Source organism: Aspergillus saccharolyticus, assembly GCF_003184585.1.
Source record: "Aspergillus saccharolyticus JOP 1030-1 unplaced genomic scaffold BP01scaffold_35, whole genome shotgun sequence".
In the NCBI taxonomy this organism is placed as follows: domain Eukaryota; kingdom Fungi; phylum Ascomycota; class Eurotiomycetes; order Eurotiales; family Aspergillaceae; genus Aspergillus; species Aspergillus saccharolyticus.
In genome coordinates, this window is record NW_020290645.1 from 223,501 (window position 1) to 238,715 (window position 15,215).

Sequence of the window (15,215 nt, forward strand, 5' to 3'; positions counted from 1 at the left end):
AGCCCCAACACGGTCTGCAAACGCGAGTGAACCTGACCAGTGTGACTAGACATCCATTTGACCTCGTGGCAGACGTAGCCTGCCCTCCTATATGGGTTTCTAAACAACGAGAGGACGCAGGTTCTGTGATGGCGCGTCACTCAGCATCAGTCGTAAGAGGGTGGTAGGCACCTCTCTGGCACGGTATCTCCTTCATCGGACGATGCAGCGACGGTACATGCAAGCTCCTGCCTCTGCGATAGATTATCGATGGACGTAGAACCCCTGCATCAACGCAACCATCCCGAGGATACCCACCCAGCGGTGTACTCTGAGCGTGACGCAAGCCGTCTTGGCTCGTATATTAAGTCTGTCGACCAGCGGCGGAGGTTTGCCTGCAATGAGCAAAAGCCCAACCAGCGATACGAGGTCCGCGTTGACACGCTCTCCTCTCTGCGGGTGGTCCATGCCAGTGTAGAGCCAAGGATGACGTGTCTCAAGGAAGATTGAGAGAAGAAGCTTAATTTGTCTGCCGTTGTTGCAGGGCGACCCACTGAAACCGTTGTCTTTCCGCAATCTCCCCGATATTGATGAGGTTGATGGGATGGGGCTGTTGCGATTAAGCATAGGCCAAGAGGATCAAGCCTACATTGTGGCTGGGGAACTGGCATGATCATCCAACTGATCCCGAGTATCTAGCCCAATAGATAGGAGAATAAATCCGAATCACGGTGTAAATGCTCCGTAGTTTGTGCGTTATTCCGCCCTTTAGGGCAACCCACCGTCACACATGCGAGAGATCTTCTTGACATCGCAGCAACGGCGTGAAACGGACACCTTCAATGTCACGAACAAGGTGATCAACTTATAATCCTCATGCATTATGCATCAAGAAAATATGCCACTATACCGAAGATGGAGTGATCGGCCAGGGGAAGGAGACACTCCCCGCCATTGAACCAACCAGTGCGTCTTTAGTGGAGAGCGGGTGGCCCCAGTGTCTGCCGCTAATCGCAACCGGCGCCCAAGAATGGGGCATTGCACCTCCTGCCGTTCAACCACTTTCCCCAATGGAGCTTAGGACGATAATAAGAGATTTTAACCTTAAGAAAGAGGATCATCGACTGGACTCTGGAGGCATGGTCTCTTTGCGGTGGATGGGGGATTTAATCGCGTGGTTGACGGGGTCATGAACGGTGATTCGCAAGTGCAGTAACACGACAAGCCCTAACCAAGTCTACCTCCCCAGTAGGACGGTTGATCAACCTCTTGCGTCGGACGATTCCCGTCTCACCACGGTTGTTGCTGAGGCTACTCCGTAGTCTCGAAAAGGCTGGATCCTGGCCACGTCATGCAACCTCCTCCCAGAGAAGAAAGCTGGGAGTGCCCGCCCAAGTCCGCGGTTCGATAGCGCTCAGGCTATGAAACCCACACGGCAGCCGCCATCAATGCGAAACGGGTTCAGAAGCAACCCGTGAAGCACCGGCGGCTCCACTACTGCCCTTGGCCGTATCTCCGAGCCGTTGCTCACGATGACTGGCCGTGAATCGGTGGGTGTGTTTCAGGGCCGCCTGTCTTTACGCGGCCGATCCCAATCCAGCTTCCACTGATCGACACTGGCATTACCAGCTTCTGGACCCATCACCTTGGTCTCGCTGGTAAGTCGGGTTGTTTATTCTTCTTTCTGGCGCGGACCCACCCGCAGAACGATTCTCCCACTCCTCTCCCCAGTATCAGATTCCCACTCGTCGTGGACCTGATCGTTCTCCTCCACTGTTGCCAAGTGCTCCAGAGAGCAGAGATTCATCATGGTCGCATGAAGAGGGGGGTAAGAAAGGGAGAAAAGGGATTGGGGGCCATCGTTCGAGGCCTATATAAGGATCTCGTCGCCAGCTCGAGTCATATCCTTTCCGTTCTGGTTCCCAACTCATCCTTTCTCTGTCGTTCTTTTCTCTCCGTCTAGCTTTCTTTTGTCCAATTTTCGTCATTCATTTTCCACAGTCTCAACTTCCAGGATGAAGTACGCTGCTATTCTCACGGCCGTTGCGGCTCTCGCCCAGCAAGGGCTTGCGACCAGCGTCTCCGGCACCCCCGTCGGATTCGCTGCCTCGGCCACCGGTGGTGGCTCTGCGGCCGCCGTCACCCCGACCTCCACCACTGAGCTGGTCTCATACCTGGGGGATGATGAGGCTCGGGTCATTGTTCTCACCCAGACCTTCGACTTCACCGGGACGGAGGGTACCACCACCGCCACTGGTTGCGCCCCGTGGGGTACTGCCTCTGGCTGCCAGCTGGCCATCAACGCGGACGACTGGTGTGACAACTACGAGTCCTCTGCCCCCTCTGTCTCGGTGACCTACGACAACGCCGGTACCCTCGGTATCACCGTCAACTCCAACAAGTCCCTGATCGGCGTGGGCACCTCGGGAGTCATCAAGGGCAAGGGTCTCCGCATGGTCAGCGGGGTCTCCAACATCATTATCCAGTAAGTCCGCACGCATCGATTCGGGGGGGGGGGGAGCGAGGAGGGGCAAAGACTGACTGTCGTCCAGGAACATCGCTGTCACCGATATCAACCCCGAGTACGTCTGGGGAGGAGATGCCATCACCCTGGATGACGCTGATCTCGTCTGGATCGACCACGTGACGGTATGGATATTGTCTCCAACTTCATCCCTAAGCTTACAGTTCATCACAACTGACTTTGCGGGATGGTGCGCAGACTGCTCGCATTGGCCGTCAGCACTACGTCCTCGGTACCTCGGCCGACAACCGCGTCTCCATCACCAACAACTACATCGACGGTGAATCCGAGTACTCCGCCACCTGCGACAACCACCACTACTGGAACGTCTACCTCGACGGCTCCAGTGATAAGGTGACCTTCTCCGGCAACTACCTGTACAAGACCAGTGGCCGTGCCCCCAAGGTCCAGGACAACACCTACCTCCACATCTACAACAACTACTGGAACGACAACTCCGGCCACGCCTTCGAGATCGGCTCCGGTGGCTACGTCCTCGCTGAGGGCAACTACTTCGAGGATGTCGACACCGTTCTGGAGACCGACTCCTTCGAGGGAGCCCTCTTCTCCTCCGACAGCGCCTCCTCCACTTGCTCCTCCTACATCGGCCGCTCCTGCGTGGCCAACACCAACGGCGGGGACCTCACCGGCACCAGCACCACGGTCCTCAGCGACCTCGCGGACGACTCCCTCCCTACTCCCAGCGCTGCCAGCACCGACCCTGCCACCAGCGCTGGCCAGGGTAACCTGTAAGCGGGTTCGCGCTTTCTTGACCTGGCTGTGGAGGGGGGAGCCAACCCGATGGAATGTGCGGGTTTGGCGGAGAGTTGTGTTGAGTTTGCTTCCATCTTAGCCTAGTTCCTAGATAATATCATCCTGAGATGGACTGCCTCGAGATTGTGTGAAGTGTTTGTAATGTGGTAATTTCGTGGGGTAGAGATCGACTAGTAGTAACTGTACCAACTGGTTAACCGGGTTGGCAAGGAGGCAGTGCAGAACCAAATCCTGCTGGAATCACACAATCAATTCTAATTCCTTCGAGTCTTTCCTCCCAGCAAGTCTTCTGGTTGTGATATTCATATTCATGTATCTCTGTTCAATTTCCACTGTACGTACTCCCGAAAAAAATCACGACGGAACTCCGCTAACGACTGAACTCGCCACCTGCATCGAATCATGTCTCATGCCAATCTCTCTCTCCGGTCTGCTCAACCCGAGAGCTCCACGCGCGTGTCCATGGTCCTCTCTGCGGCCAGAACCTGACAGACCCGGACGAGATCCTGCATGGAGGCCAGGGTGAGCGGGTGGGATTTGCCCAGCACCTTTTCGCGACCCCGGGCCGCCCGCTCCGCCAGGGCCTCGGCTTCCTTCCACCTCCCCTGCGACTGGTAGATGAGGCCGAGATTGGTCATGGCGGTCAGACAATGGGGGTGATGGTCCCCCAGGGTCTTCTGCATCCCCCGGAGGGCCTGCGTCGTCAGGGCTTCGGCTTCCCTGGCGCGCCCCTGGCTCTGGAAGGTCAGCCCGAGCTCCGCCATCGCCGTCAGAGACAGCGGATGGGACTCGCCCAGCTGCGTCTTCATGACGGCCACGGCGCGCGCCCCCAGCCGCGCCGCCTCGTCGCCTCGTCCCTGCGCGCGCCAGGTCGTGGCCAGGTTCACCATCGCCATGAAGGTCTGCGGATGGTCGCCCAACCGATCCTGGCTCTGCTCGACCACCTGGGTCTCCAACTGCGCCGCCTCCTCGCAGCGGCCCTGATCGCGATAGATCGCCGCCAGATTGGCCATCGAGGTCAGACTCAGCGGGTGCTGGCCCCCGAGACTCGCGAGGCGGGCCTCCAGGACCTCCCCCTCCAGCTGCTCCGCCTCCGCCAGCCGGCCCTGCTCGCGCCGCGTGACCGAGAGATTGGATTGATACGTCAGCGTGGAGCCATGGCGGGGACCCAGCACGCGGCCACTGCGCTCCAGGACGCTCTGCTCCAGCCGGGCCGCCTCCTCGTACCGGCCCAGGTAGGTATAGGTGGTGGCGAGGTTACTCATCGAGGTCATCGTGGACGGATGCTCCGGCCCCAGGGTCCGGGTCTTCGTCTCGAGCAGCTGCGTCTCCAGCGCCTCCGCCGGTCGCAGGTGGCCTTTGTTGCGATACGCCGCCGCCAGGTTGGACATGGCGGCCAGGGTCTGGGGATGCTCCGCCCCGAGCACCGTCTGTCGCGCCGCCACCACTCGACCCCCCAGCTCGATCGCCTCGCTCCATCGTCCCTGGCCGCAGTACGCCGACACCAGGTTGTGCATCGCCGTCAGCGTGGCCGGGCTGTCGGGCCCCAGCAGCCGACGACGCGCCTCGACCACCGCATGTCCCACGTCGACCGCCGCGCTCCACTGCCCGTGTTCCAGAAAGGTGAGGACCAGGGCTCCGAAGCGCACCAGTGCGGCGCTGGCCTCGTCGGGTTCCGGCTGGAGGACCTGCTGCACGACCGTCTCGATCTGGGCGGCGGCCTCTATTTGTTGGTGGGTACGGTACTGTTGTGCTAGGGTTTGGAAAGTGCTCGCTATCGATGCTGTCGATGGGTCTGCCATCGATTAGGGGTTTGGGGTGGGTGGGTTGGGGCTGGTTGGGGCGAGTCGTGGGGGGTGGGGGAGGAGCCGAGAGCGTTGCGATGGAACTCGACCGGGTGGCAACGGATGTTCGGGACGGAGAAAGAGGAGGGGAGTAGTATCAGGTAGCAGAACGTCAAGAGGATGGACGACGACTGGGTCCGAATTGTTAGGGGAAAAGATGAACGGGGGAGGCAGGGCTAGAGTGGATCGGGTCTGGTGAGTGACTGCACGATGGGAGGATGAACCGTGAGAAGAAAGATGGAGAAATGGGGACCAGGAGAAAGAGATGCAAGTGCAGTGACAGTCACGACATTCCGATTCCAGTATCTCTTGCCAAGACGCTAAGTTCGCAGTAGGGCTGGCTGTCGACAACAGATGGTCTGAAGCATTAGTGAGAGTAAGTATTTAATGATCGGTCGGGGATCTGTGTTTGGCCTGTCTCCTTTCCCCTTCTTATCCCCTCGGCCAGTATGTGCACCTCTTCATCCCCCGTATTAAAAGGTGCTGAGATAATTAGGTAGGATTAGGTAGTTCCCAGCGTGATGCTGTAGATTGGGTTGAGAGAGTGCAATTGAAGATGATTGAATCCATCGGAAGATGCGGAAGATAAGCGGCGGTTCTGCCTTACCGGGAAATTCAGCCCTGGACCAAAATAGTAAAATTACTTGGCATCCGCCGTACATTACGGTACAGTAATATACAGTAATGTAATATAGCGTATCGTGGTATCTTATATCCCCATACAGCACTTATTCATCACTCGATCCAACAATTCTTCTTCTTCTTCTTGCTCTTCTCTCCTTCTGCACTTCTGCTTGCTTCAACTGCAGCACCCCATCATGGTCGCTTCAGTAGGCTCCCCGGTCCCAGTTGAGGATCCATGCCAACCACTGCTCAAAGGCTCTGTCTCTAAGGTCAACACTGCCCACCCCTTGCACCAGAACCCTCGCTGCAAGCTACCAGCAGCCGTGCGATCCGGGGCCTGCTGGCCGATATGCTTGCTCCCCCTCGCGATATGGGCCGGATACCGTCAATGGAGCCCCGTCCTGGTCTTCGTCTATAATCTCTTTGCCATCATTGCTCTATCGGCCTGCATCTTCGACTCCTCTCTGCAGCTGGCGACCCGTGCGAGTGAGCCATGGGGCGCTTTGATCAACATCGGGGCTGGGAATGCAGTAGGGCTGAGCGTGCGTCCCTGCTCTCAGCATTGTCTGTGCGTCGCCACCACAGCATCCACTAACTCGTGCTTGCAGCTCGGAGCCTGGGCAGTCGCCAGCCGCGAGATCTCCGTGGCTCAAAGCCTCGCCATGGGGGCCATTCTGGCGGACATTCTGCTGGTGAGGGTGGCACCAACAAGCCACAGTCAGTTTTTTTGCCAGGGACTTCGGTTGACCTCTTGATCCACAGGTTCTTGGTTCCTGCTTGCTCGCCGCCTCGCACCGAGCCGACATCCTCTTCTTCGACCAACCCGTGACCCGTGCGCTCTCCTCTCTCATGCTCGTTACCGCGATGGTCCTCGTTCTCCCCTCGGTGCTTTCGCTATCCGTCCCTTACGAACTCGGCGACCAGACTGTCGCGGTCTCGCGCGGCACATCGGCGGTGCTGTTGTTCGTGTATGCCGGCTATCTCTACTTCCAACTGGGGACCCACCGGCATCTTTTCCACCACGATGGCGAGAACATGGGGAATGACGCAGACGCAGACACAGAGGCAGCCCACCCCTCTCGCAGCGCACCACAAACTCGAACCCAGGCTTTCCTCACCCTCACCCTTGCCCTCCTCGCCACTCTCCTCTGCACCAAATACCTCACCGAGACCCTCGTCCGAACCGCCGTCCAGACCCATTTCTCCGAGACCCTGCTCGCGACCGTCCTCGTCCCGGTCGCAAGCACCGTGGCGCCCGCCATGGCGATGATCCAGACCAGCGCGACGAGCCAGGACGTGGGTGCAGCCATCAGCGCGGGGGTGCAAACCGTGGTCCACGTGGCGCTGTTCCGCATGCCGGTGCTGGTGCTGCTCGGATGGGCGCTGGGTTCGCCCATGAGCTTGGTGGTTGACCCCTTCCAGACGGTCGTGCTGTTGTTCTCGGTGGTATTGGTCCATGGGCTGTTACATGGGGGGAAGTATTCGGTGATGCATGGGTTGGCTCTGATTGCGATGTGAGTATCCCTCTGAATTTCAGTGGAGGCGGTTGGGCTGACGTGGAACTGTTAGGTATGCAATTCTTGGGCTGGCGTTTTGTGTGCGCTGAGTGTGGTTGATACAATTCTTGCCCTCAATCTAGGTATAAGATGTGAAGCTATCTAAGTGAGTGTGTAATATCATTTCACGGGTGTTTTCAATGGTAGCCCCGCAGCGATGACGTGGCCAGCCACCATTGTTACATTACTGTACATATCAGTCTGACTCGGGGGAGTTGGCAGAAACGCCTTTTTTTCGAGAGAAGAGGGGAAACCTGGGAAAGTTTCGGAGGGAAAACCAGCCGAGGCCGGGATGAAGTATTGCTCAGCCTTACAGGGCTACAGGGCTGGGTGGCAGTTTGTCATTGGCTGCTGCCTCTCCCCTCCCCCGTAGGCACCGAGATTGTCCTCCAATCAATGCGGAAGCTCCACTCCTACGCTGCACTGATTGGTGTAAGTTTGTATTGCGGTTACCCAAGTTGTTATCGTATGGTATTCCAGCCGGTTTGTGACCAGTTGCCTGAGGCTGCAATACCTGTCAGTCGCTGCCATTGTGGAAATTCACTGATGTTTGGCTGCTGTTATTCTCCATGTACTCTTGAGTGAAACCTTCATATCAGGTTGACGAGGGAATCACTCCTCTTATAGTAAATAAGACTGATATTCTGCTCTACAGGCAGTAGCTAAGAGAGTAGATACATGTACGAAATTAGCTTCGTGTGGTTGGCTTAGCTACTGATTCTGTTAGAATTCTAGCCATGGAGAAAAGAAGATCACTCTTCCTATCCTGAGATTGGCGGCTACTCACTACGATAGCTGCAGCTGTGCTTCGATGCGTGGAAGATTGACTCATGGAGATACAACTGATAGTTGATTTGTATGGTAGAAAAGTATGAAGGTCAAATAACAAACACAGCCTAGAATTCATCCTGCGAAAGAATGACCAGGAGAAGCTCACGGGTGTCCATGGTCTATGTTTTGCTGTCCAGGGTGGTGGGGATGTCAAGCAGCCATGGCTCTGGGGCGGTTGATGGGTCTTGAGTTTGAATGTATAGAGAAGTGACGACTATGCTGCATGACACATTCCGGGTGGGGTTCTGAGCAAAATGCAAGGGTTTACCTGAGTTCTTTGTTACTGATTGAATCTTCGCTCAGGTGGCAGAAATGATGGATTGCTGATGACCATTCCCTCTATTACTGAGAACGATAGTTCCTTGTTTGACCATGTTGCATTTGACAGGGGTGTCCCTCCCGGCTATGTCCAAGAGGTTCGAAGGTTTTTTCTGTAAAAGAGACTTGTCTGTAAAAGAGACTTGCAATTGAGGAACATCAGAAGGGAGAACAGGGAGTATATATCAATTGCAAAGACTAATTCCAGTCCTGCATAGCATGTATGGTCGGCGGTTCGATCCGCTATAAGCTTAATCTCGATCTACTCGAGGTCTTCTCCACATCTGATGCTTTCCCCCGAGTCCTTTGACGTGTCAGTCAGTCCAACATAGATCCACCTCGAATCAGTCAGTCATGATCACTCGGTAGAATATCCCATCTCAATAGCCTATCCGAAACCCGATCCATCACCGATGCATCTCCGTCACCCGGCTTGGCATGGCTCTATCTCGGGATTTGATCGGGCTGCCGAACCGCTTCGGCTTTGGTAGGGATCCAACCCACTGGCTCTCACGCACAAACACACAATTTGACTTCCAAAACCACGTTGTCGGGATTTTTTGGTCCACCCCTCATGCACGCCCCACTTGCACGCTTCTCCTCACGGCGAATGAACCAGAACAAGCCTCCATGATCCATGGGCCCAGCAAATTTTTCCTCTTTTCCCCTCACAGGAATACTTTCCCCCTCATGAGGGCTGAAATTGAATCAGCCAATTTCTGTGCGGAATTGGGGTAAAATGGCAGTCGGATGGGATATATACTCAGGCAATGCCTGGTCCAGCCCGGGGTGGGTTCGGATACCTGAAAGGTAGTATCAAATTGGCAAAGCTTCGAGGTTTCCATGCAGAACTAAGTCCTATGATGCCGGTGATCTGCAGTGAATAATAATCCAGCGCACCAACCACGTTCATGCATTCGAATCGATCTGACCTGCATTTCCTTTTTTGGCAGAGAGTTCATCGTCACGTGCAGTGATCGCATCAGGGCTCTTCCAGACGACATTCATTGCATATTGCAATGAGCCCTTCCACCTCGATCGAGGCGCTTGAAACTGGCACTGCAGGACTCGAGACCAAGCATGTCGACGTGGACCCTGCTCATCCGCAGAATTGGACCCTGGCCAAAAAGGTCCGGACCATCATCATTCTGGGTCTGATGAATGTCCTGGCCACAGTCGCCAGCAGCATCTTGAGCCCTGGTCAGACGCAGATCATGCAGGAATTCGACATTAAGAAAGAAGTGGCGATTCTCACCACCACCTTATTCCTAGTGGTAGGAACTTCCTTCCAGCCGAGTTGTGTATTGGACCTCGACTCACGGAGTTAGGGCTACATCTTCGGCTTTCTCACCTTCGGGCCCTTGTCCGAGAAATTCGGCCGTAAATGGCCGCTGATCATCGGCGTCACCGTCTCCTCGCTCTTCGAACTGATGCCTGCGTTGGGACAGCACATCCCCACCATCCTCATTGGGCGCTTCTTTGCTGGCCTGTTTGGGATCTCGCCCGTGGCGGTGATGGGCGGAGTCGTCAGCGACTGCTTTGCCACGGAGCAGCGCGGGAATGCGATGGTGATCGCCGTCGCCCTGATGTTCTCTGGCCCGACCTTCGGCCCCGTCTTCGGCGGGTTCATCGTGGCTTCCTCGCTGCATTGGCGCTGGACGGTGTGGGTGATCATCATCTGCGGGCTGGGGCTATCGCTCATCGCCGTCGCGTTGTTCCCCGAGACCTATCCCCCGGTCGTCCTTCGCGACAGAGCCGATGCAGCCCCTGAAGGGAAGCCCGCAGCCCTCAGCATCACGTCCGCGGTTGTGTCCGCAGAAAAAGAAGGCTTAGAGCTCGCGCAGATCGCGCGACTCTACCTCGTCCGCCCCTTCTGTACGTCCCATCCGAACCGCACATGACCCCCCCGGGGACCACCCACTAATCGATATGCATGGCTGTAGGGCTCATCTCCACGCAACCGATCCTCTTCCTCCTCACTCTCTACCAATCCATTCTCTACGGCATCCTCTACCTCTTCTACCAATCCTACCCCTACTCCTTCGGCGAGCTCCGCGGCTGGCGCACCGGCCTCAACACCCTCCCTTTGCTGGGCATCATCGTCGGGGTCTTCCTCGGCGCCCTCGCGATGATCCTCTACAACCAGCTCTACTTCCGTCACCACTGCCACGACGCCCACGGCCAATTCATCCCGGAATCCCGTCTCCCGCCCATGATCCTGGGCGGCATGCTCATCCCCATCGGCATGTTCTGGTACGCCTGGACCTCCGACCCCGCCATCTGCTGGGCCAGCTCCGTCTGCGCCAACCTGCTGATTGGGGGCGGCATGTACCTGCTGTTCATCCAGGGGTTTAGCTATATTGTGGATTGCTACACGGCCATGGCGAACAGCGCGCTGGGCGTGAACGGGGCCATGCGCAGTGTCTTTGGCGCCTCTTTCCCGCTGTTTGCCAGCGCGATGTTTCATGGGCTGGGAGTGGCGTATGCGACGACGATCTTGGGAGCGGTTTGTGTGGCGTTGGTCCCGGTACCGGTGTGTTTTTGGTACTGGGGGGGCCGGATTCGGGTCTGGTCGGAGGGGAGGGTTCTGGATGGGTAGGTGGGTGGTTGGTTGGTGTGCGAGGAGGAGAATCATGATGTACGATACTACTGGACTGCGAATATACCCCGAGACTATGCAACTACTTTCGGTAATGTGGATGTGTGATGTAGCCATAGAAGTATGGCTACCAACCAGGGAGTTACTATTTTCCTATATCAAGCATGACAGGGCCTGCTCCGTCTGAACGCCTGATGAGTACACATCCCGTGAACCAACCAGGATATCCCATGCAGAGTGATTGTCGAGCTGACACAAGTTCACTCCTTCGTAAGCCCAACTGCCAGTCGGAGCGATGTGGAGCACCCCCTCCGATGGCCCAAATGCCCAACTGAAGGCACCGGCCCTCCGAAGGAATCCCGATTGGATTCGCATCGCCCACCAAATGATCCGGGAATGAACCAGCGATGATCGTGACAGGGATGGGCAATATTAGGTGGCTGCATTCTCCAGAGCCAACTGGGGCTGTATCTACACAGAAATACAGGAGATATTGACCTGAACCCGCCATCGGGCATTGCATCCAGACTCCCCATCAACAATGGGCTCCTTCTTCAGCATTCTTTCCCTCTTCGCGCGAGCCCCGGACCCCCTGCAGGTCGAAGCGCAGATTCTCCGGACGGACGCCCTGGCCGCCAAATACCAGGAAGAGCGAGCGAAGCGTCTCCGGACGGATGGCGTCGCCCAATTCCAAGAAACCGAGGGCATCTACCGCCCCTTCCAAGACGACCCCTGGGCCCCGCCCCTGCAACGCGAGCCGATCGAGTGCGAAACGACGGTGCTGATTGTCGGCGGGGGATACGGCGGGCTGGTGACCGCGGTGAATCTCTGCAAGCAGGGGGTCGAGGACTTTTGGATCATTGAAAAAGGCGCCGACTTTGGGGGCACCTGGTACTGGAACCAGTATCCTGGTATTTTTTCTCTTGTTGGCGTTCTGGTCCTCGCTCCTGACTGAAACTTCTCCCCCTCCCCCCACCACAGGCGTCACCTGCGACGTTGAATCGACCTTGTATCTCCCCTTCCTCGAAGAGACGGGATACATCCCCCAGGAGCGATTCGCCTCCGGACCCGAGATCCGGGGGCAGGTTGCCCGCATCGTCGCGAAATGGAAGCTCGCGGCCAAGACGCATCTGCAGACGGAGATCACCGCGATGCGATGGGACGAGTGTCGCGGCCAGTGGCTCACGAGGACCACCCACGACGATCATTTCAGCTCCCGCTTTGTCGTCCTCGCCACCGGCACGCTGCACAAACCCAAACTCCCCGGACTGCGCGGCATCGAGGGCTTCCAGCGCGACCACTTCCACAGCGGGCGCTGGAACTACGCGGTCACCGGGGGGGATACGACGGGGAAGATGACGCAGCTGGCGAGCAAGACGGTGGGGATCATCGGCACCGGCGCGTCCGGCGTGCAGCTGGTGCCGAAGCTGGCCCAGGATGCAAAGAAGCTGTACGTCTTCCAGCGCACCCCCTCCTCGGTCGCGGTGCGACACACCCGTCCGCCGGATCCCGCCGTGATTGCTGCCCTGCCGCCGGGGTGGCAGCGCGCGCAGATGAATCGCTTCGCCGAGATCCTGCAAGGGACGGTGGTCGACGAGGATGTGGAGTGCTCGGGGACGGAGGGCTTGGATGCGCTGACCATGCGGGAGATCCACGCGGAAGCTGCACGCTTGGGAGTGGACTTGCAGACGCACCCGAACAAGCTGGGGGAGGTGTATCAACTTGTGGACTTCCGGCTGATGGAGAACCTCCGTACGTTGGTCGCGGAGACGGTGCAGGACCAGGCGACCGCGGAGAAATTGAAGCCCTGGTATGCCTTCATGTGCAAGCGGCCCGCCTTCAACAACGAGTATCTGGCGGCCTTTAATCGGCCCAACGTGGAGTTGGTGGACACGAATGGCCAAGGGGTGTCGCATCTCACGGCCACGGGGGTGGTGGCCAACGGCCGGGAGTATCCCGTCGACCTCCTGGTCTACTCCACCGGATTCGAGTTCGAGGTGGGATCGAACTTCCATCGACGGACGGGGATCCATCTCGTCGGCGCCAAGGGCCAGACCCTGGATGAGAAGTGGGCGAGCAACCCCGGTGGGGGGCCGTCCACCCTGTTTGGCATTCATATCCGGGATTTTCCCAACCTGTTCACCATCGACCCGGCCCAGGCCGGGGTTACGGCTAACCAGCTCCACAATATCTATATCGCCGCCGAGCACATTGCCCCGGTGGTCAGGACCTGTCTCCAGACACCGGGGCTCAGCATTATCGAGCCCACGGAGGAAGCCGAGGAGGAATGGGGGAAGCAGATCGAGGCGGGGCGGGAGATGCGGTTGGCTTTCGCTCAGAAATGCCCCCCGGGATATTACAATAAGGAAGGCAAGCCGGAAGAGATCCCGGCGCGATGGGGAGTCTACCCGCCGGGCATCGTGGCATGGGAGAAGGTGCTGAGGGAGTGGAGAGAAGAAGGGACGATGAAGGGAATGGAGCGACGATGAGAATTGCTACGTAGGTAGTCTATATGCCGCATGATAGCTCCGCACAGAACGGTCAGTGCACTCGCTTGGTTAAGCAATAATAGTTCCATGTCTGCTCGTCGAACAGATGGAGCGAGCCTTGCTATGATGATAATGATGGTACAGTACCTCATAGATCGCCGAAGTCCGGACCAGCCACTCGGAGTGTGGACCGAAGCCAAGGCCGAATCGGTCGGCTTCAACCCGCAGCCCTAATCTAAGATTCTATAAGATAAGATCCTTACAGTATTCTTTCCTTGGTCAGCCCTCAAGGCGCTAGAAAGAGAGCAACTGAAATAACAACCCCTGTCCCGAGATGCACAAATTCTTCAAATCCACCTGGCTCGACTTCGAAGTCATCCGGATCCTGGGCACAGCCCCCAACGGCGGGGCCGAGATCTGCGAGGTGCTGGAGGCCGTGGGCAGCATCACAGAAGGCGACGCCGAATCTTGGTACCAAGCCTGGCACGCCCAGGCAGCACGCGCCGAAGCCACTGGCCTACGGTGTCTGCAGTGCAAGCATCGCGAACTCGCGCGCCGGGCCTTCCTCCGCGCCGCCAACTACACCCGGGCCAGCGGCTACATGCTCACGGGACCGACCCCCTCGCAGCAAGACCCGCGCGGGCTGCCAATCGCCGAAAAAGCAATCCAGCTCTTCCGCCGCGGCGTGCAGCTCTCTCGCGCCCCGGTCGAATTCCTCGAAATCCCTTACCCCGGCGGTGTCCACCTGCAAGGCTACCTCTACCTGCCCCCCGCCACGCGACGCCCCGGGGTCCCCCCAAAAACTCCCATCCTCCTCAACTGCGGCGGCGCCGACTCCACGCAAGAGGAGCTGTACTTCCTCCACCCCTGCGCCGCGACGGAGCACGGGTACGCCTGTCTCACCTTCGACGGACCGGGCCAAGGCATGGCGCTGCGCCGGCACGGGCTCGTCCTGCGCCCGGACTGGGAGTCCGTGACGCGCCACGTGCTGGACCATCTCACCACGCTGGCGGCGGCGCGGCCGGCGTGGAATCTGGATCTCGATCGCATCGCCGTCTCCGGGTCGGCGTTGGGCGGGTACTTCGCGCTGCGGGTGGCGTCGGACCCGCGCATCAAGGCCTGCGTGGCCCTGGACCCGGTGCACGACATGTGGGACTTTGGTACCCAGCATGTTTCGCGGGCGTTTATGAAAGCCTGGACCGATGGCTGGGTGTCGAATGCGACGGTGGATGCGATGATTGGCTTCGCCGCGCGGCGCTCCTTTCAGATGCACTGGGAGGTTTCGCTCGCCGGGGCGATTTGGCAGCTCGATCGTCCCACGGATATTCTCTTGCGGATGAAGCAGTTCACGCTGAAGGGCGGGGAGGGCGAGGGTGGGGGGTTTCTGGCGCGCGTGCATTGTCCGACTCTGGTCTCTGGGGCGGCGGATTTCCTCTATCTGGATGTCGATAGCCATACGATGATGGTGTGGCGGGGCCTGCAGCATCTGCCGGAGAAGGACCGGACGCTGTGGATGGCGGAGACGCCCGCCGATGGGGCTTTGCAGGCGAAGATTGGGGCGTTTGGGTTGAGTAACGAGTACACGTTCGCGTTCCTGGATGAGAAGTTGGGGATGGTGAGGGATGCGCTGGAAGCGGAGGCAGAGGTAGAGTCTTGTTGAATTGTCTGTGGAAAGAG

The 15,215-nt window shown here is 58.0% G+C and overlaps 6 protein-coding genes across 6 annotated transcripts; 5 read left to right on the forward strand and 1 right to left on the reverse strand.

Annotated features, from left to right (window-relative positions):
• Positions 1-1,994: 1,994 nt before the first annotated feature.
• On the forward strand, positions 1,995-3,256 carry BP01DRAFT_385526 (polysaccharide lyase family 1 protein; the record flags this gene model as incomplete). Its single annotated transcript, XM_025577602.1, has 3 exons — positions 1,995-2,464; positions 2,532-2,628; positions 2,702-3,256. 3 exons carry the CDS (start codon positions 1,995-1,997, stop codon positions 3,254-3,256), a joined length of 1,122 nt encoding a protein of 373 aa, XP_025428406.1.
• Positions 3,257-3,533: 277 nt separating this feature from the next.
• Positions 3,534-5,336, reverse strand: BP01DRAFT_135401 (kinesin light chain 3). Its single transcript, XM_025570514.1, has one exon. It carries the CDS (start codon positions 5,077-5,079, stop codon positions 3,712-3,714), a length of 1,368 nt encoding a protein of 455 aa, XP_025428407.1. The 5' UTR covers positions 5,080-5,336; the 3' UTR covers positions 3,534-3,711.
• A 548-nt stretch (positions 5,337-5,884) lies between these two features.
• BP01DRAFT_359511 (uncharacterized protein) lies at positions 5,885-7,682 on the forward strand. Its single transcript, XM_025575699.1, has 4 exons — positions 5,885-6,287; positions 6,354-6,437; positions 6,508-7,259; positions 7,315-7,682. The coding sequence occupies exons 1-4, from the start codon at positions 5,940-5,942 to the stop codon at positions 7,349-7,351; spliced, it is 1,221 nt and encodes a 406-aa protein (XP_025428408.1). The 5' UTR covers positions 5,885-5,939; the 3' UTR covers positions 7,352-7,682.
• A 1,571-nt stretch (positions 7,683-9,253) lies between these two features.
• Positions 9,254-11,049, forward strand: BP01DRAFT_425647 (putative MFS transporter; the record flags this gene model as incomplete). The annotated part of the gene is made up of 3 exons (XM_025579755.1): positions 9,254-9,724; positions 9,779-10,325; positions 10,394-11,049. Exons 1-3 carry the CDS (start codon positions 9,470-9,472, stop codon positions 11,047-11,049), a joined length of 1,458 nt encoding a protein of 485 aa, XP_025428409.1. The 5' UTR covers positions 9,254-9,469.
• A 213-nt stretch (positions 11,050-11,262) lies between these two features.
• BP01DRAFT_405131 (flavin-containing monooxygenase) lies at positions 11,263-13,729 on the forward strand. Its single transcript, XM_025578726.1, has 2 exons — positions 11,263-11,960; positions 12,031-13,729. Exons 1-2 carry the CDS (start codon positions 11,591-11,593, stop codon positions 13,536-13,538), a joined length of 1,878 nt encoding a protein of 625 aa, XP_025428410.1. The 5' UTR covers positions 11,263-11,590; the 3' UTR covers positions 13,539-13,729.
• A 143-nt stretch (positions 13,730-13,872) lies between these two features.
• Positions 13,873-15,198, forward strand: psoB (hydrolase psoB; the record flags this gene model as incomplete). The annotated part of the gene is made up of 1 exon (XM_025572116.1): positions 13,873-15,198. The coding sequence occupies one exon, from the start codon at positions 13,873-13,875 to the stop codon at positions 15,196-15,198; it is 1,326 nt and encodes a 441-aa protein (XP_025428411.1).
• Between the last annotated feature and the right edge of the window lie 17 nt (positions 15,199-15,215).